Source organism: Armigeres subalbatus, chromosome 3, assembly GCF_024139115.2.
Source record: "Armigeres subalbatus isolate Guangzhou_Male chromosome 3, GZ_Asu_2, whole genome shotgun sequence".
Lineage (NCBI taxonomy): Eukaryota > Metazoa > Arthropoda > Insecta > Diptera > Culicidae > Armigeres > Armigeres subalbatus.
The window spans coordinates 241,433,267-241,454,290 of record NC_085141.1 but is presented as its reverse complement, the minus strand read 5'-3'; the positions used below and the strand labels follow the sequence as shown (position 1 = coordinate 241,454,290).

Sequence of the window (21,024 nt, the reverse complement as noted above, 5' to 3'; positions counted from 1 at the left end):
ATTAGAACTCATTTTTTCATCATCAAGGACCAAATTGGATGATATTTGTTACTCTCATTATGCATAACGTTATTCAATACAGTTTCGTGACAAAATTCAAGATAATATGGTCCAAGAAACAGCGCAGGTTATAAAGGAACAAACTCACCAAATTAAGGAACTCAGCAACAAGAATCCTGAAGAGACAGTCACCAATGACGCCGAAGCTGTGTACTTGAGAAACCGCAACAACACTTCTAACACAATATTTTACCAGATGCGTCCTGTTAGTTTATATTGCATTATTCCGACGTTTTTCATCTAAACTTCAATTGGATCACTTCATATCTTCCTTGCCACATAATTTAAAAATTTTGGTAGTTATAGATAGAACTTTCTGAACTCCAGAGACATCAATTCATTCATAGATGCAATAAAATCCTCTCGGCTTGGACTTTTCCACATGTTCATTTCATCACCACGAGACCTTCAGCATAAAATTGGCACTGGAAAAACACTTCAGTTGACAATGGCACTTTTATATTTCTTCCTCGTTTTCTTTCGACATTTTTGAAAAAAGTTAGAATTGGCATCGCAGTAAAAAAAATATACGTCCGTCGGCTATGACTGCTTCGATTGTCCTCCTTCACAATAATCTTCAGGGTGATTTTGTTCTTTTAGTTCTTTTACTTCTTTTAGTTCTTTAGTCGCTCAAAAAAATCCAATAGTCACCCTTTCGTTGTCTGTTATTGATGATTTAACGAATACATCATTCACACCAGAATAGTATTAGCTCTTTTATAAGCGGTGCCATTCTGCCTGAAACCGTTTAAAAATCTGAACATTCGGAGATTGTGCTGTATCAAATTGTAGTACCTTGAATGCCTTGCCAACTAACAGCTCGTGTATGTGATGTCTACAGGGAAGTTCAATCAGCTGTCTTTTAAACATTTTGTTAAGATGTTGACACGCTCCTTTCTTTCGACCAGTGTTATCGCAGTGGTATCAAATAATGTAAACATAATCCTAAAACATGGAGTAACGGAATAATTTGAAAAATATCAATAAAAAAAAATAACGAAAAAAAAATTTTTCGCCTTTGTATTTATTTAGGAGTAGTGGAATGTTTGTAAAACCGCTTGGAAGCCAATATTTCGATAGAAGGCCCTGTACTCTAAGCATATTTATATTTGATACAGTACACAGCGGACCAGCATGACCCAGATTTTTCTTAAAAATGGTGCCTACATGTAGCATTGAGTAAAATCATCGTCTTTGTAAATGTGAGGCTATTGTTTTTACTAAATATTGTATGTTAATGCTTCGGAACATCTATAAATTACGTGACATTTGTAGGAGTAATGTTTTAAAGATATGTTACACATCATACATAATTCTGCATGTTACTACAAAAAGTAACGATGGGAATGAAAAGCTTTGAGGATGTCCTGAACTGTCACTGTCGTTGCGACTCTATTGGCTCCATTGACACTTCCTTACCAAGGCGACAAACCTTCAGCATTAGCAATATGAGTACATAGCACTGAGATGAATATAAAGATAACAAGAAAACTGATTTCGAAGATGTAAAAAAGGATAACTTTCTAAGTACTCGTCGGTATAATCGTTTATGCCTTTCTCGTACACCAACTTGTAACTCCAAGAATGATTTTTTATGGGAGATCTGGAGGGTCGACTTTCATATACCGATCAACTCAGCTTCACGAATTGAGGTGGTGTCTGTCGATAAAGTCTTTAAATCCGAATCATTGGATGGCGATCTACTCACAAATTGCAACTAGCGCGAAGCTGATCTTTGACCTCAAATATAAATTGAGTTTTTGCCAACATGACCACTAGATCCCTTTCTATTAATCACATTCTCGGCCAAACATAAAGACACTTTCACTGAAAATGTGGGAATTGTTTTTCAGGAAACTTAGGAATTGCCCCAAGAACGCCCCTGAAATTCTTGCTTGAATTTCTTTCGTTTTTCAGTTTGAAATTATTTTACTTACTTCACATACTTTATTTGAAATTTGTTTGGACATTCATAAATATTTGCATCTGATCTCCAGGAAATCCATCAAACCACAAGATCCATTTAAAAAAAAAATAATAGAGAGAATTAGAGAATTACCACGAGAATTACTTTAGAAAATTATTCAGGAAATCCTTTCGGATACTCCTATGGAAATCCCTTTGGAAATTCTTCTTGAAAATGAACTTCCCGGAGCAATTCTTGGATAAATCTGCAATATAGCTTGAGAAATTTCTGTGGGAATTCCCGGAATCCCGGATAGTTCTTGAAGAACTTTTCGGGGGAACTTTTAAAGGGATATCTGAAGGAGTTCTTGAAGAAATTGTCGGGGAAATTCTTGACGGATTTTTTTAGAGAATACGTAGAGGAATTTCTGGAGGAAAAGGTGGGAGAAATTCTAGAAGAATTTCCGGGGTTATTGTTTTAAGATATTGCTGCGAATTCCTGGAAAAAAATCTCGGAAAACCCTAAAGGGCATTCTGAAGGATTGTTTGTAGAAATTTTAGGAGAAGTACCTGAAGAAACTTGGAGACGAAATTTTCATAAGAATATCTGGATAAATAGTCATATGAATTTGCAGACGAATTGTGCATGAAATTTCCGGGAGAATTCTTGAAGAAAAAAAATCCGGGAGCAATTTTCCGGGAGAGTTCTTGGAGGAATTTTCGGTAGAATTCCCGGGGCGTGAGTAGGTTGCTATCAGATCTTTCGAGCTGTGAGATCTTTCGAGCCATTTAAGTCTCCTGGCATGGATGGAATATTTCCAGCGTTGATCCAAAAGAGGAGAAAACACTGGTTCCACCCTTGGTTGAGATTTTTAAGGCGGAGTCTGATTTTGGGGCACATACCTAACGATTGGCGTCAAATCCGGGCTGTCTTCATTCCGAAGGCAGGCAAGAGAGATAAAACCAACCCCAAAGCATTCAGGCCGATAAGTTTATCCTCTGTAATGCTCAAAATTATGGAAAAGGTACTATGCGAGTACATAAATCACAAATTTATGAAAGCAATGCCTTTGTCAAAAAACCAATTCGCTTATCAAAGTGGAAAATCTACGATCTCGGCACTACATACGGTAGTTCAAAAATCGAAAAAACACTTAATGCAAAAGAAATTGCTCTTGTAGCATTTCTTGATATTGAGGGCGCATTCGATAACGCTTCTTATTAGTCTATAGGGTCAGCAATGTTGAGGAGAAAATTCGACCCATGCATTTGTTACCTGGGTACATGCTATGCTAGCTAATCGGAAAATCTCCTCTGAGCTTAGCGGTTCATACATCACTGTTAAAGCAACAAGGGGGTGTCCGCAAGGCAGAGTGCTTTCTCCTTTGTTGTGGTCACTGGTGGTGGATGAGCTTCTAGACAGCTTAGAGAGAAGAGGCTTCGAAGTGGTTGGATATGCTGATGACGTTGTCATTATTGTACGAGGCAAATTCGAAAGTGTTATCGTGGAAAGAATGCAATCTGCCCTAAATCACACTTTTTCCTGGTGTCAAAAGTATCAACTAGGCATAAATCCTACAAAAACTTCCATTATCCCTTTCACCAAACGGAGAAAGGTACAACTGAAAACCCTTTTCTTGAATCAAACACAATTAGTTTATTCAAGTGAAGTAAAATATCTAGGTGTCATACTCGACGCAAAGCTTAATTGGAACTCTCATCTCCAATCAGTTGTGCAGAAAGGTCTCAATACACTTTGGGTTTGTTCAAAAACCCTTGGTAAAAGATGGGGCCTAAAACCAAGTATGATCATGTGGATATATAAAACCATTGTCCGTCCCAGCCAGGACAACTTACGCTTCCCTTGTCTGGTGGCCTAAAACTAATGAGGCTGCTGCAAGGGCTAAGCTCAACAAAATCCAACGCACCGCTTGCATAGCCATCACTGGAACAGTTCGTAGTACGCCCACTTTGGCCCTAGACGCAATGCTTCACCTGCCCCGGTTAGATCAATTCATAAAGCTGGAAGCGGAAAAAAGTGCTCTAAGGTTAAAGAGAAAAAAAACACAGCTGTCAGGAGAACTTACGTGTAACTTCAGCATATTAAATGAATTTGCCATAAATCCCGAAATAGGCATTTGTAGTGCCTGGATGGAAACGGTAGTCAATTATGACTTACCTTACGATGTGTTCATTCCTTCCCGCCAGGAGTGGGAAGGAGATGGACCAACGTTCCAACAGGCTCTATAAATTTCTTCACAGATAGTTCGAAAATGAATAATCTGACAGGATCCGGAATCTATGGCCCTACAACAAAAATTTCTGTCCACTTAGGACAGTGGCCCTGATATTTCAGGCGGAAATATATGCAATATTAGAATGCGTGTTATTATGCCTGAGGAGAAAGTATAGATTTGCAAAAATATGTATTTTCTCTGACAGCCAAGCAACATAAGTCGCTTAATAACTACACTTGTAACTCAAAGCTAGTGTGGGAATGCATTCTGGCTTTGAAAAACTTATCCATACGCAATCGAGTCTACCTATATTGGATCCCAGGACATACGGGTCTAGAGGCAACCAAATTGCTGATGAGCTAGCCAGGAATGGATCTAATGAAAGGTTCATTGGCCCTGAGCCCTTCTGCGGGATCTCAGACTGCTCTGTAAAAATGGAACTGAACAAATATATGGTCAGTCAAATCACATCAAACTGGAATGCACTTCCCCATACGAGCCAATCCAAAAGGCTCGTAACGATTAACCCAAGAAAACCCAACAATTATTAGGTCTCAACAAAAGGGATCTCAACATCTACACCGGTCTAATAACTGGACACTGCCCTGCAGATACCATCTACAAAAGATCGGAGCAATCCAAACCTCAAATTGCCGCTTCTGTGACGAGGAGAGAGAAACATCAGAACACATCCTCCTGCTATTGCAGTGCACTCACCCAACGTAGGTTCAAAGTTCTCAGCAAGCCCTTTTTAGGGCCTGCTGACATATGGATCTTATCCCCCAAGGACGTGGTTGGCTTCATAAAGCTAGTCTCGCCAGAATGGGGAGTCACATACTGTAACTCAGGATCTCTATTCATCAATAATAGATGGTCTTGAGTTCAGTCGATACCAAGGTATCTCAGTGACAAACATGATACTGAGATAACTTGCGTATTTCACAGTAAAAGGGTATATCACAATAGTCCTAAAATCTGGATCAGTGATCTTCACCCGACAAACGAGGAAAAAAAAAAAAAAGGGCTTCCGCGTGAGTTTCCGAAGAAATTCAAGGGAATTTCTGGAATGACCTCGAAGTAATTAATTAAGACATCTTGGTTTCCACCAAGATTGGTTTCTGGAGTAACGCCAGAGAGAATGCTAGGAGGAGTGTACATGGGAATTTCTGAATGATTTTCTGGTGGATGTTTTGGGAAAGGAGATGTGGAAATTTCTAAGAGAATTCCTAAGTGAATTGCTGATGAAATCACCGAGAAAATAATGGAATTTCTAGGGCATATTTGGAAGGATTAACGGAGATATACTTGGCAATAATTTAAGATGGATTTTTACTTACTTACTTATGGATCCTGTACACCTCCGGTGGTGCAAAGGGCCGACTTGAAAGATCTCCATCCTGAGCGATGCCCGGCTATCGCTTTAACCTGTTGCCAGGTTAGATTTCGGTCAACTTCTTTTATTTCTTTATTGAGGCTTCGCCGCCATGAGCCTCTGAGTCTGCCTCTGCTGCGATGTCCCGCTGGGTTCCAGTCTAATGCTTGTTTACAGATTTCGTTTCCGCCCCTACGTAGAGTGTGGCCGACCCAGCCCCACTTCCGATCCCGAATTTCTGTTGCTATCGGCCTCTGGTGACAACGACGATGGAGCTCGTTGTTTGAGATCTAGTTGTGAGGCCACCAGGCCCGAATTATATACCGCAGGCATCTGTTAATGAACACCTGCAGCCGTTGAGTGTTCTCCACTGATACACACCATGTTTCGCTAGCGTATAACAGCACAGATTTCACGTTAGAGTTGAAAATTCGTATTTTGGTGCGTTCACTTATCTGCCTGTTTTTCCAGATATTTCTTAAACTCGCAAAGGCAGCCCTTGCTTTCTTGAACCGTGTGCCTATGTCGATCTTGGTACCGCCGTCTGACGCCATTTGGCTACCAAGATATTGGAAGCTTTCAACATTCTCCACTGGTTGCCCGGCTACTGTGAAACTGGAAGGAGTCACTGTGTTTATATCCAACGATTTGGTTTTGTTGACGTTGATGACTAAACCTGCCGAAGAGAAGAGCTCGGCAAGGTCGTTGAGCTTACTCTGCATATCAGAGCGCCGTTTCACGAGGAGTGCAACGTCATCCGCCAATTCAAAGTCATTTAGGTGCTCCATGGTTATAGGCTGCCATAACAGCCCGCGGTTTGGTTCACGGTCAATCGCATCTACCAGAATCTCGTCGATTACGATGAGGAACAGTAACGGTGATAGAATACATCCTTGCCTCACACCAGCTACGACCGATAGGGTCGGACAAGACCCCATTGTGCAGCACTCTACACGAGAAGGCCTCGTACTGTGCCTCGAAGAGGCCGATGATTTTCTCAGGAACTCCCTTGCGTCTCAGGGCGCCCCACATATTCTCGTGATTGAGACGGTCGAAAGCTTTTTCGTAGTCAATGAATACCAAGTAAAGGGACTCTTGGAATTCGTTGACCTGCTCCAGAATGATGCGGAGCGTGACAATATGGTCCACACAGGATCTTCCGGCACGGAATCCGGCTTGATGCCGCCGGAGAGTCGCATTGATCTTCTCCTGAATCCGGGCTAGGATAATTTTGCACAGAACTTTGAGAACGGTACACAGCAACATAATGCCTCGCCAGTTATCGCATACAGTCAAGTCACTCCTTTTGGGCACCTTCACTAAGATACCTTGCATCCAGTCGACCGGGAAAGTTGCGGTGTCCCAGATATTACGAAATAAACGATGCAGTAGTTGAGCGGATGTCATGGGGTCAGCTTTGAGCATCTCGGCTGATATGCGGTCGACCCCTGGGGCTTTATTCGATTTCATGCTTTGGATGGCTGTTTGAATCTCTAGCAGTGATGGAGCTTCGGTATTGACGCGTGTTATACGTCGGATCCTATGCAGATCATGCCGAGGTGGTGATGGCCTGGCTGGCACTTGAAAAAGTTGTTCGAAGTGCTCGAACCAGCGTTTCAGTTGGTCAGTTGCGTCGGTCAATAACTGATCATTCGCGTCATTCACAGGCATCGTTGCATTTATCTTCGCCCCGCTTAAGCGTCGTGAGATATCGTAGAGGAGGCGAATGTCCCCGGTTGCGGCGGCTCTCTCTCCTTCGTCGGCCAGAGAGTCTGCCCACGCTCGCTTGTCCCGTCGACATGAGCGTTTTAATTACTTCTCAAGAGCCGCGTACCGTTGACGGGCTAAGACTTTGGCTCCTCTGGTTTTCGATCGCTCTATCGCGGCTTTGGCTTCTCTTCGCTCCTCTATCTTCCTCCAGGTCTCATCGGTGATCCATTGTTTTCTCTGGGTGCGTAGTTCGCCCAGATTGTTCTCGCTGGTGGCGATGAAGGCATTCTTGATGGCGGTCCATTGGTCTTCCACGCTGCCACCTTCCGGTATATCTGCAGCAAGCGTCTCCAGTTCTTCAACGAAGGACCGTTTCACCGTGGCATCTTCCAGTCGGCGTGTGTTGAATCGTCGTCCAACTCTTTCCTCCTGCCGACGAATCCGCGCAATGCGCAGGCGTATTTCGCCGATGAGGAGGTGATGATCAGATGCGATATCGGCACTACGTTTATTCCGTACATCAAGAAGGCTCCGTTTCCATTTTCGGCTGATGCAGATGTGGTCGATTTGATTTTCTGTAAAGTCGTCACGGGAGACCCACGTGACCTTGTGAACCGGTCGATGAGGGAAGAGCGATCCCCCGATCACCATGTCGTTATTACGACATCGAGTATTCGAAGGAAGCCAACAATTCCATGTCCTGTTACGTAAAAAGAAAAAGAAAATAAACACACAAAAAAGAACGCAATTGAGTCGTGCTAAGTTTTTCTTCAAAACAATTTAAGTCATTCTGTAAAACTAAGTGTTATTCTGCAAAAAATCTTTGGTTAATTTGAAAATGTATAAAAACTATGTACCATTTTCTGGCCCGCCAGCAAGTGGCAATTTTGAAAATAGGCCCGTGGCTTGAAAAGGTTGGGCAGGCCTGTCCTATATCATGCCATATCAAAGTTCCATGATTCTACTTTTTCTCGAAACTTTTCCAGGTGGCAGCACTGAAGAAACCGCCCCCATGACGGGCTAGAATGACGATTCCGCATATAAAAGTCCATCTTTTTACACTGTTCGGTCAGTTGCTCCGATCTGCCTGCCTATAGATGAATCCAAGTAAAATAAGAAGAAGACACACGACGGTGTTAACTTTGACAGATCCTACAGCAAAGCATAGGAAGATCATTTTAAAATGCTTATAATAAGTTCTATGTGGTGATGGTGGACATCATGGTTTGTTTGCCTCTGTGCGGAAAGAAAAGTTATTTTTACGTGTGAAAGTGAACTTGTGCCGCGGGAAAAATATTTCTATCGTGTGCCCTTTTCGTGATTATAACAGGATAAGTAGGAGGCATTAAGCCTCCGTGCCAAATTTTCATTTAATTTAACATTTATTACTCAACACAGCATCCCGTGAAGCCATAGTTCTACCTATAGCTTCGCGCGGCAAGCTGTTGTTGTTCATTTGTTTGCCCCATTTCTTTTATTCTCTGTGGATAGTGTAGTGTGTTGTTGCATGTTTGGAGTCCACTGCTGTGTAGAGGATGGAGTGCGAAAAGTGTAAAGTGGGGATCGCAATCAACGATTTCCCACTGTGTTGTTTTTCAATGTGGGAAATATTTTCATGCCCGCTGCTCTCCTATTGAAGCGAAGGCAGCGGCTAGATTGATTACGGAGAATGCAAATGTTTTTTTCAAGTGTTGTGACCAGAGGCGCATCCACGTTGCGAGTCGTGGGTAGGACAAATATGAAGTGCCAGTTTGAGAAATAGTTATGGTATTAGCATTGGCTTCAAGCGATTCGCAAAAAATCGTGGGTGTTACAAGCCTAGACTATGGCATGAGAGTAGTTTCACTTCCACCCGTGACCATCGAGAGCTGCTGCATCTCTTACTACAGAGCTGCAGAGAACTCTACAACATCTTATAGGTGCCACGGAAGGTTTTGGAGCTGTTAGTGTAGAAGGTATGGCAGAAGGTTTTAGTTCCGGTAGAACGTGAAACACAGAAATAACTAAAACATACAGCATAAGAAAAGGACGAGCATGCGATCGAACCGACTACCTCCTGCTTATAGGCAGAAGCGGTAGCCACTAGATCACCAAGCTTGTTTCCGAAATCGATGTACATTCTACCTGTACTGCCGCCAAAAGCGTAAAAGTTACTGTCCCATGTTGAAATGAAATCCATATCGATATAAGACAGTTAAGGTAGCCTCACATCTCGAATTTGGTTCGCGGAATTTTTTCCCATGCATTTTTATATATGTGATGTTTTCGGGATTTAGGCACGGAAAAACCAAATCCTGGCCCCTTTAAAATACACGGCGGAAAATGTTCCCGAGGTGTAAGGCAGCCTTTATGCTTGCAGCAGCAACATAATCAATTCTAGAAAGAATCTGGACTTGAAAAGATCTTTGCGGACAGAATACTCAGATAATTTGAGCAGTTTTCTACGATTCTCTGGAAAAAATATTGTTTTTCCAAGATTGTTTAAAGATTTCTAAGAAGCATGACATACATATTTGAATTTTCGATTGTCGAGTATATTTTCAAAAGCTTCCAGCAGAAGTCATGGTTCACAGAAATTTGTATAAATCTTCAAAGGTTTCAATCAATTATTGCTTATTATTGGTTATAAATCTAGCGATTCAAAGCGAACTTTTAAGAAATCGTATGATTGCCAAAGAATCTTTTAAGAGCCCAGAATTTCTTACGGACCAGATTTCAATTGGACTTTGTGATGTTTGTGGTTCTTCAGATGTCAATGAATTTTTTAAAATTTGTAGAAAACCTTTTTCCTTGGGTTTCCAATAATTCATTTAAACGCACTTCATCTATCAAAACTTTCAAATTTTTCCATTAATCCCTGATTTCAACATTTTTTTTACATCTGGAAAACTTTTAGACCAAGGATATTTCTGATCATTTAGTAATCTAGGTTCGATCATTTAGTAGATTGTCAATAAATCATTCCAGATGCTGAATTCCAAAATGTTTAGTATGGTGAACTTCTAGTGCGAAGGTTTTTCTTCAACTCTGCCTAATAGTTCGTTAATTGAATTCTACTTATAACGGACATAAAGCGCCAGTTGCAGTAACTAAAACTGAATGATTGATATATTGTTATCATATTGTATAATTTACTGCAACTAGCACATTACCACCGTTTTTAGTGAAATGAATCGCCTGCTTTGAGCGTGCTTACAGCGGCACAGAAGGAGTTAACTTTCTGAAATCAGTATGGCGAAAGGCATCTACGGTTCGATTACTCGAAATTGACCAATCAATAAGCAAAAACTGCCGCTATGAAATGAACAAATTGCGCCACCGTAGACATGTTCTGTCAAACACACATGAATAGATATATGCATATACAGTGACACCGTTGTTTTGATGCGGTGAGTGCAAAATGAGTTACCTTGATTGATTCATTAAGCACCTTAATCGAAAAAATATTTGGTAGGCGTAGTAGCGGACACCATCCTTCATAACCGGTACCAAATAGTTTTCATGAAAAGTTCCTAATCTTGACAAAACCCGCGTTAGATGTCTTTCGCCATACAAATTTCTGGCGGTTAACTCATCCTGGCTATTTTGCGCATATACTATAGCGCCGGGATGTGATAGCGGCGAGTAGAAAATCAGCCACTGCCAATAATTCATTCAAACAACGATTTGTTAGGCAGTGTTGTAGAAAAAAAACTTCCGATAAGAAGTTCACCATATTACACATTTTGAAAGTCAGCTTCTGGAATGAGGTAATATTGATTAACTACTAAATGATTGAACCCAAATTACAAGATGATCGAAAAGATCTTTGCTTTAAACATCTTGAACGCTTTCGAGATTTTAAAGTGCTCAAAGTCCTAAAGAACAATCAGTTTTAGAAACCTCTGTGATTATTTCAAAGACTCTGGTTAAATTTGAAATCACCTTTTAATAACACACAGATTTTTGCTAATGACTTCATATGTGCTACCAATAATCATGGGTAGGACAATGCTTTGACTATCCCACCCAGGGAAATTTGTGCGTAGGACATGTCCTACTTGTCCCACCCACTCCCGGCGCCACTGGTTGTGACTGTCTATCTAGTCGATCTTGCGACGGACAGAATGTACAGGTTCCGAATACCATTCGTTTCGATGAAGAGATGATGAAACTTTCTTCTCTTTCTGATTCAATCGGTGATGTTCGGAATCACATTTCTGCCCGAATAGACAGCGCGTTGTTAATCGGTATTGAGAAATTGCAGAAAAATGTATCTGAGATTTTGAACGAGTCTGTTAGTGGCCTCATAGATTCGTTCAGCAAAGAAATGGAAAATATAAAATGCTCATTTTTTCAATTTAACCCGAGTAGAAATGTAGCTGTAATGAATGCAATGCATGGTACATCGCGAAAGACTACGGGGCCTAATTTGACTCCCAAAACGAAAAAGCGTAAGGTACAAGATGTTGACGATACATCTGATATTGCAATGCCAGAAAATATTAGTTTCGCGAATATTGTCAAAAGTAATGTTGGGAAAAATAAAATTAAAGTAATGATAAAAGTCACTGCGCCTAAGGAAGTAAAGGTCCCTCGTAAGGCTCGTCCGGTCATTGTGATTAAACCGAAAGCGTCCAACCAGAGTAGCGATGATATTCGTAATGTTTTGAATAGTAAACTGGATCTGAAAACACACAGGATCAGTAACTTTAGAAACGGGAAAAATGGCTCTATTATTGCTGAGTGTGCAACAGGATTTAATGTTGATGTTGTGAAAAATGGCATTCATAGCGATCTGGGTGAAAACTATAATGCTATTGTTCCCTCATCGGTGCCAAGACTAAAAGTGATGGGAATGTGCGATAAGTTTTCTTCCGATGAATTCATTCAGATTTTGAAAGATCAGAATGAAGACATCGCAATAAATGATGTTAAAGTAATAAGAATGTATGAAAATCCACGTTTTAAGTACAACAAGAACAATGTTGTTATTGAAGTCGATAAAGAGACTTATAGTTGTTTGTTGACCGCGAGAAAAGTTAACATAAGGTTTGATCGGTGCCTTGTTGTTCCGAAATTAGTGTTTTGAGATGTTTTCAATGTGGAGAATTTGGGGCACATGAGTACGGATTGCAAAAACAGCATTGCGTGCTCAAAGTGCAGCGATCGTCTACAAGACATCCGAATGCACGTCAACTGTATTGAAATGTGTCAATTGTATAAAAATGAATTCCGAACGTAAAATGAAATTGGACGTGAACCACAGTGCCTTCAGTACTGAGTGTAGTGTTTATAAGCGATTAGTTGAACGGAAAAGCGCAGCTTACGTTTCAATGAATAGCAACCAATATCTAGTAGAAATGTAAGCAGATTCGATATTTTGTATTTGAATACTGCGGGTTTGTCTACAAACTACGTTGCATTACGTAAGATAGTAGAAGATAAACGTCCATTTTAGTGTTTTTATCTGAAACTCATATAGTCGACATTGAAGCATTTGATCAGTATAGCATTCCGGGTTATAGTGTAGCTGCTTGTTTATCACATTCTAGACACACTGGCGGTGTTGCTATTTATGTCAAAGAATCAGTTCAGTTCAAGCTTCAATTAAACGAAGTTTGTGATGGAAACTGGTTCTTAGGCATTGCAGTTGTACGTGGCATGAAGATGGGTAATTATGGTGTTTTATATCACTCTCCCAGTGCAAGTGACCAGCGTTTTATTGAAATTTTGGAAAACTAGTTTGAGTCATTTATAGATCCTAGTAAATTAAATGTAATTGCTGGTGATTTTAATATCAATTGGTGTGACGATTCCAATTCGAATCATTTGAAACATTTAGCGGATTTTTTTAATTTGAAACAAAAAGTAAATTCTTATACGCGTATTTCCCAGCACAGTAGAACTTTGATTGATCATGTGTATACAAATTTTGATTCTGTAACTAGCGAAACGAGTAATGATTTAAAAGTAACTGATCATGAAACGCTAGTCATTAACGTTACCGACAATAATAGTAATGATAGTAATTTAATTAAAATGAAGTGCTGGAGAAAATATTCTAAACAAGCAATTTCGGGTCTTGTCGAAAGAAACGTGGATTTTCAAGAAAATTCCGGTAATATAGATGAAAAGATCAGCTGTTCTTACAAACGTTTTGAAATCCTGTACCAATCAATTAGTAGAACAGAAGTTAGTAACTTTGCATAATTCTAACAGCTGGTATAATTTAGATCTTTTGCGCCTGAAACGTAGAAGAGATAAATTGTATAAAAAGTTTCGTAGAACTAGTAATGAAAATCATTGGAATAGGTATCAGGTAGCGCGGAACAAATATTCGCAATCTTTGACACGTACACGTTGCGAGTATATTCAGAGGAAAATTTATCAACATCAAAACAACAGCAAAGAGTTATGGAAAATATTGAAATCATTATTAAAGCCTAGTAGTTGCAAGCCGCGGTCCATAACTTTCAATGGCACATTAGAACAGTCAGAACAAGAAATTGCATCTAAATTCAACGATTATTTCGTCAATAGTGTCTTATCCATTAACCGATCTATCGAGTTAGTGGATGAGCCTGATGAAATAAAACAGCCGATAAATATTAACTGTAGATTTGATTGTTTTCACCCGATTACTTTTGAAGAACTTAAAAACATTTGCTTTTCTTTAGGTAAAACGGCTGGAGTTGATAATGTTAATGCTAGAGTTATTCAAGATTGCTTTCATGTCATTGGACGCAACTTGCTGGACCTTATAAATGAATCGTTACAAACTGGGCACGTGCCGCATGTTTGGAAGGAATCACTAGAGATTCAATACAAAAAGTTGCTGGAACGATTAAAGCCGAAGAGTTTCGTCCCATCAACATGTTGCATACATTAGAGAAAATTTTAGAACTTGTAGTTAAAGGCCAGGTCATTACATATTTAAATAATAATAACTTGTTAATACCGGAACAATCAGGTTACAGGGAAGGTCATTCCTGTGAAACTGCATTGAACTTGGTATTATCTAAATGGAAGGAAAATATGGAGCGTAAAAATACTATTCTAGCTGTGTTTTTGGATCTGAAACGCGCTTTTGAGACAATTTCTCGGCCCTTATTGTTGAAAACTGTTAAGCGCTTTGGAGTTTCGGGTTCTGCATACTAATGGTTTGAAAACTATTTGTCTGACAGATCCCAACGGACTGCTTTCAATGATTATGTGTCGTGTCCCGTGGAGAATGACCTTGGTGTACCACAGGGAAGTTTATTAGGGCCCCTTTTGTTCATTATGTACATTAATGACATGCGACGGGTCTTACGTTATTGTGACATTAATTTGTTTGCTGATGATACTGTAATATTCATTGCAGCTCAAAATCTGGAGGAAGCGATTGAACACTTGAATGAAGATTTGCATTCTTTAAGTAGATGGTTGAAGTACAAACAGTTAAAATTGAATATTAGTAAAACAAAGTATATGGTTATTTCGCGAAATCGTTCAATTGATAATGTCTCTGTGAAAATTGATGACGAGACACTTGATCGCGTACGGAAATTAAATATCTTGGCGTGATTATTGATGATAAATTGAAATTTGACCAACATATTGACAATGTCATCAAGAAAATAGCCAAGAAGTATGGAATCCTATGTCGACTGAAAAACGAATTAAATACAGCTAGTAAAATACAGTTGTACAAATCAATCATCTCTCCTCACTTGGACTTTTGTCCTTCCATTTTGTTTTTAGCAAATCAGACACAAATATCGAGATTGCAGCGCTTGCAGAATAAGATTATGCGTTTGATTTTAAGATGTAACAGATTCACTTCCTCAACTTTTTGTTGGATGCATTGCAGTGGCTCTCGGTGAAGCAAAAGAATTGTGTATTTAACAATGGTGTTCATTTTCAAAGTAGTAAATGGTTTGCTGCCTCGATATTTGTCTGATCGAATTGAAAGAGGAAGTGACATTCATAGATATAACACTAGAAACGCGGAGGATGTAAGAACACCCAACTTTTGCATGGAGCTTCACAAAATTCTTTGTTTTTAAAGGTATCAATGATTTCAATTCGATGCCTACACATATCAAACGTGCAACGACATTATCACAATTCAAGAGACTTTGTGTTTCACACGTAAAAGCTGTATTTTAAGCAGCTACTTAGTTGACTTTTAAAATCATTAATTATTGTATCTTGACGAAGTTTGACCTACGGATATTCTGTTTAGACAATTGTGTTTTTCAATTATTGAGGCACTAATAAACTATTTTATTCGCCTCGATGATGATGATGGATTTTATATTTATTGACGTAATTGTAATTTGACCTTTTTCTTGTGTAGTCTACAAAAGTTTGACGCGCGTAAAGCAGATATGAATGATTTTTAAATTTATGTAAAGACTTGCGCTTTTTCAGCTGTTTCAATAATTCTGCGGATTAGTAATAGGCTATCTAGTAGAGTTTGGTTTCCGCGGTTGATGACAAAACTTTTGATATCGACGGAGCGGTAACACAAGTTTTGATTTTGTTGACAACGACATAGTTTATTAGATTATTATTGATGCTTTCGAGTGGCTAACGTTACTTGTAATAACATGAAACGCGATTCTTGGTGGAACTTTTGAAATCTGTGCGAGAGGTATCACAAGTTTTGCATTTTTATGAACTCGAAGCATCACTACTGATACTTATGAGAATCTGTAGATGAATTAAACAGTTTTTACATTTATTATTTTTGCTGGATAGTAATGGAAAGTTATGAAATTTATATCTGTGATGGTAATCAGATCGTTTTTGTTTTGTTTTGCAAATCTGATTAAATTGTTGAAAAATTAAATTCAATCAATTATCTTAAAGATAAATCGTCTAGCTCAAACCTTTGTAGGGGTATGTGGCGGGACCATCATCATCATCATCAGTTCTAGACAAAATGTAATTTAAATCTGATTCAAGTATGATACGGAAAAAGTTCGGAACTGTATGATAGATACATTTTTGGGAAATATTCAAAAAATTAGATAAGCTTCCAAATATGTAATTCAGAACTTTTGGCCATAAGTTGTTCGGGAGGTAAGAACCATTGGGATGGAGGAAAGTTTATTTTGGAAATTAACCGGTTGGTGGCGCTAGTATATGAGGAATTATTTTTTAGGTGAGATATATCGGAATCTGTAAGAATTAGAATGTTGCCGTCTTCTACAAAGTTGTTCGGGTGGTAATATTCAATGTGGAAGCAGAATTAGTTTGGATTTCAACCGCTTGGGGGGGCTATCTAGTGTATGGAAATTACTTGTAAGGAGAAATATTTCGTAATCTGTGAGATAGAGAATGTTGCTGTCTTCTACAAAGTTGTTCGGGTAGTAATACCAAATATGGAAGCAGAATTAGTTTAGAACTCATTCGCTTGGCGGCGCGAAAATGTAACACATGCAGTTTCTCAAACAAATACGGCAAAACTTCTCAGTGGTCCAAAATCCCAACGTTTCCTTACAATATGCTTGCCGCATTACCTTACTGTGATTCATCTATCATACGCAATGTTCGCATATGAAAATGTTGAAAAACCAACGTTTAAAGTATTTTTAATTTGAATCTATGGTTATGAGTCGTAAGACTCATGTAGGAGATCTCGCACTCATTGACTTATGCAGTCGCAAATTTCATTAAAGATGATAAGTGGAGTGATAAAACACGATGCAAAATAAATGAGAAAACTCGAATGATTCATGACCTACACTAAGCCGGCATTTGATGGAGCACCACTCTTCCAAAGAATGCTTAAGTAAGTTCTTTCAGCCCGCGCAGATTTACCTCATCCAAAAATCACTTCAAACCCTAAACAAACTGTAGGTACCTCAATCCAGCCAGTGGGTTACAAATCACAGTTCTTAGTGAACTTATGTCAATTGGCCATGTTTATTAGTCAACCGCCGCAGATTTCAGCAAATATATGAAAAAAGCCGAACATCACCACGTGGTCAAGTGAAGGTTTGAAGCAGAGATCATGATCACAAGCAAAATAACCGTTCAAACATTGCGCGCGCTTTTTTTTGTCTTGATGTGAACTGTTGTGCTGCTCGAAAAGTAATTTGGATTGGCCGTCATTCCAGCGCAGCGCTGACGTAGATTTGGGCTTTTGACTGTGCAACTGGAATTAGCGGTTACCTGGCAGGTGAGCCCAAAAGTGGATACTGGAGGTTTACTGTGAAGAGGTTTGCAAAATACAGACGCTTAACGAGAGATGAGCTGTTGTAGTGCAGCTTGGTTCAACTATGTTGCAAGGTACATAAAACTAGTGATTGATTGGCGATAGTCGTTTCCACCGCTCATTACCATAATGGCACGAAAACGTTAATTTACTAAATGAACCATATAATTTGAAACAGCACATTGATGAAGTTGCATGGCACGGCAACTTATATGATAACGAGAAATTGTGGTAACTTGTCATTTTTATTGTAATTCTTAAAAATATGGACATTCGTTTCATTTAACACATAAGTCAACAAATCCGAATCCATTTATTTTCTTTAATTGTTGTCCAGCAAAAGCGTTTTGTGTGTTCGAGAACCATCAACACAACGATTATTAGGCTAAATGATGTGAAGAAGAGAAATGCTCCAGGTTCAAACAGCGATAAGGTGTGCAAGTGATTCGCCAGTGATGCTGATCCAGTGAATTAGTGTTACATCGATCGTATACAGCAATTACACACAACAAAGAGAAGAAAGAAGATGTGGCTCGCCCAGATGTCGTTGAACATCTTTCTGATCCTGCTGATGTTGATGTGCCAGGAGAATAAATTTCACCGCTGGAAGGTGGAAGCCCAGCTCAGTGCGTTTAAACCGACCGTCTTCGACAACACCGAGTGGCGGTTGTTCTTCCACCTGTACCGGAACATCACCATGATGATGGCCGGTCGTACAGGGCTGAAAACGAGAGGAGATTTCCTTCAAACACCTGTTCCGGAAAGTGCGCCCTTTCCCTGTGATACTTCTATGGGGAAAAGTCGAGAGCCGCCGTCCAGCGTGCACAAGTTGAGACCAGGTAAGCTTTTAGAGTGTTATGCTTATGTAATTTAAAATACAAAAGTTTATTTGGGATATATATAAAGTTTTATAGTTAGATTTTGAAAACAACTACCAAGAATAGCTTACACCACTAACGGGTACACTGTTCTTCTAGTGGAGGAGAAAGCCTTCGGTTCCCATAGCGGTGCTATACATTGGATTAGGCACAAAAGGTCGAAAGACGAAAGGCTGAAAGACAAAAGGTCGACGGAACGAAACGTCGAAATACAAAAGGTCGAAGAGAAAAATGTTCAAAAGGGACAAAAGGTCGATAGGATCAAAATACTGAGAGGACACTCCGTAGAGAGGGACAAAAGATCGAAATATGCAAAAGGTAGGAAAAAAAATCTTCTTCCTTTTTCTTTCTTCTTCTTATTTCTTCTTCGTACCTCCTTTATCTCTTTTAATTACTTTCTTTCATCCTTCTTCCTTCTAACATCTTACATCTTCTACTTCCTTCTGGCTTCTTCTTTATTCATTCTTCCTTCTTTCTTTTTTTTTCTTCCTTCTCTCTTAATTCTTCTTTCTTATTTCTCTTTGTTCCATTTTTCTTCTTCTTTCTCACTTTTTTCATCATCTCTCACTTTATTCTTACTTCTGCCATCTTCCTTTTTCCTTCTTTCATACTCATAGGAAAAAGAAGAAGACTAACCTTTTTCTGTTTTTCTTCCTACTTCTTCCTTGTAATTTTTCCGTGCTCCTTTCTCTTTATTTTTTCTTTCTTCCTTCTTCCTTCTCTTTCTTCTGCCTTCCTTCTTTCTTCTTTCATCTTTATTCTTCATTCTCACTCCTTTTGTCTTCTTTTTTCTCCATTTTTCATTCCTACCTTCTTACTTATTTCTTCTTTCTTCTTCCTTTTTATTGCTTCTTTTTTTCCCTTTTCCTTTCTTCTTCTTTCTTTATTTCTTCTTCCTTTTATTTCTTCTTCCTTCTTCCATCTTCTTCCTTTCTTCTGCCTTCTTATATCTTACTTCTTCCTGAAAAGAAGAAACATAATTTAGAAGGAACCTTTCTTCTTTCTTCTTCTTTCTTCCTACTTTCCTCTTCGGTCTTCTTTCTTTTTTTTTTTTAATCCTTCTTTCGTCTTGCTTCTTCCTCTTCTACCTTTTTTCTTCTCCCTCCTTTCTTCTCTTTCGTCGCTTCTGATATTATGTTTTTTCGACATTTTGTCCTTTCGACTCTTTGTCCTTTTGGCCCTTTACCTTTCGACCTTTTTTCATAGACACCTATATTTCTAATGGGATGCGCCACTACAGGAAGTCAATTTAATTAAGGGAAATCATTGTTATGCGAAGAAAATCTGAGGATAAAATAGATTCTGCAGCATACTCACAGAGATGCCCTACACAGTTGGCAAGAAATCTGCTTTTTTATTTTTCACAATTTTTAACTTCAAATAAAATTTATTCTGTGAGTGCAACTATTAGGTGGATATTTGAGTTTTTGAAATGTCACTTTGATCTGTCAAAATAATACACGCCGAAGCCACGCGGGCGCGCGCACAGCAAATACACCGGCGTGTAATACCGGCAAAACCGACATAATACCAGTATTTGTGAACATCAGAAAAAAAATTTTTGATATGGACTTTTTGGTGAAGAGTAATATTTATACCCGGTTCAGTTTTTAAACGAATTTTTCCACATACAAAATTTGTACCGAATTGCTCCATTTTGCATGATTTGTCGAGAAATCATAAAACTTTTTTTACACGGGTTTTCGAATTTTAAACAGTTTTTTTTATCCCCCGTGTAAAAAAATCGGTTGTATTGACAACCTTCTAATGTAAAAATCGGGAAAGGGTCATGGCCGAAACCAATTGGGATAAATGCCACTAGGCCGAACAAACATTAGGCCGAAAGGGTAAATTACTATTTCGGTCAAATTACTTTTTCGGCCATTTGACCATTTCGGCTAAACGACCCTTTCCGCCAAATAACTTTCGGCCTAATGGTCTGTTCGGCCAAAGGGTATATTCGGCCAAACAACTTTCGGCCTAGTGGCATTCGGCTAAATGGTATTCGGCTAAACGGCCCTTCTCCGTTAAAATCATTGCTTAATGAGCTGTGAAAGTGAATCTAAAGCAGACCCCAGACGAGAGATATATTGACAATACTTTTCTCTTCAAACCTTTCATCAAACTTTTCTTCAATATTTTCACTGATTATCCGGCGTGGCCGTAGCTGAAGAAAAATTTTTTTTTTTTCTTGAACTACTACGAATCAATTAGCGGTATAACACAAAACACGCACACACTCAACCGTCGTCGACTCCTGTGGACAAACTGCGGGGGAAGATGAAGAGAAATATTGAAAAGAATATCAAACTTTTCTGATTTCCATCAATATTTACTTCAATATATTGAGATCGCACTCTCACCTGGGAACGCTGGGAACGCCCTCTCTGCCCGGGCAGAAGCCATGAACCATGAATAACAAAACCTGATATGGACTTGATTTATATAAGAGATAAAAACAGGCAACAATATCACAAATTTAATCATTTAAATATCAAGATATGCTATGGATAAGAACAGACTTAAATGACTTATTACCAATAGCATAACATGATCTTCTCTTGATATTTCAGTGCAAAATATTTATACATGTGATACTTTACCGGAAATAACATTTCCCTAAAAATATCATTTCTCCGAAAATAACATATTCGCGGAAAAAATATTTTCATG

At 39.0% G+C, this 21,024-nt stretch overlaps 1 protein-coding gene across 3 annotated transcripts in view; it reads left to right on the top strand.

The window, feature by feature from the left end:
• LOC134221292 (phospholipase B1, membrane-associated-like) overlaps positions 1–21,024 on the top strand; it is a 75,450-nt gene that overhangs the window by 17,361 nt on the left and 37,065 nt on the right. For 2 of the 3 annotated variants that reach the window (XM_062700493.1, XM_062700496.1), the window contains exon 2: positions 17,811–18,312. In XM_062700493.1, coding sequence (XP_062556477.1) covers positions 18,000–18,312 — 313 coding nt within the window. In that variant the 5' untranslated portion in view covers positions 17,811–17,999. The remainder of the gene's footprint in view (positions 1–17,810; positions 18,313–21,024) is intronic. The other variant, XM_062700495.1, reaches the window with a different exon arrangement.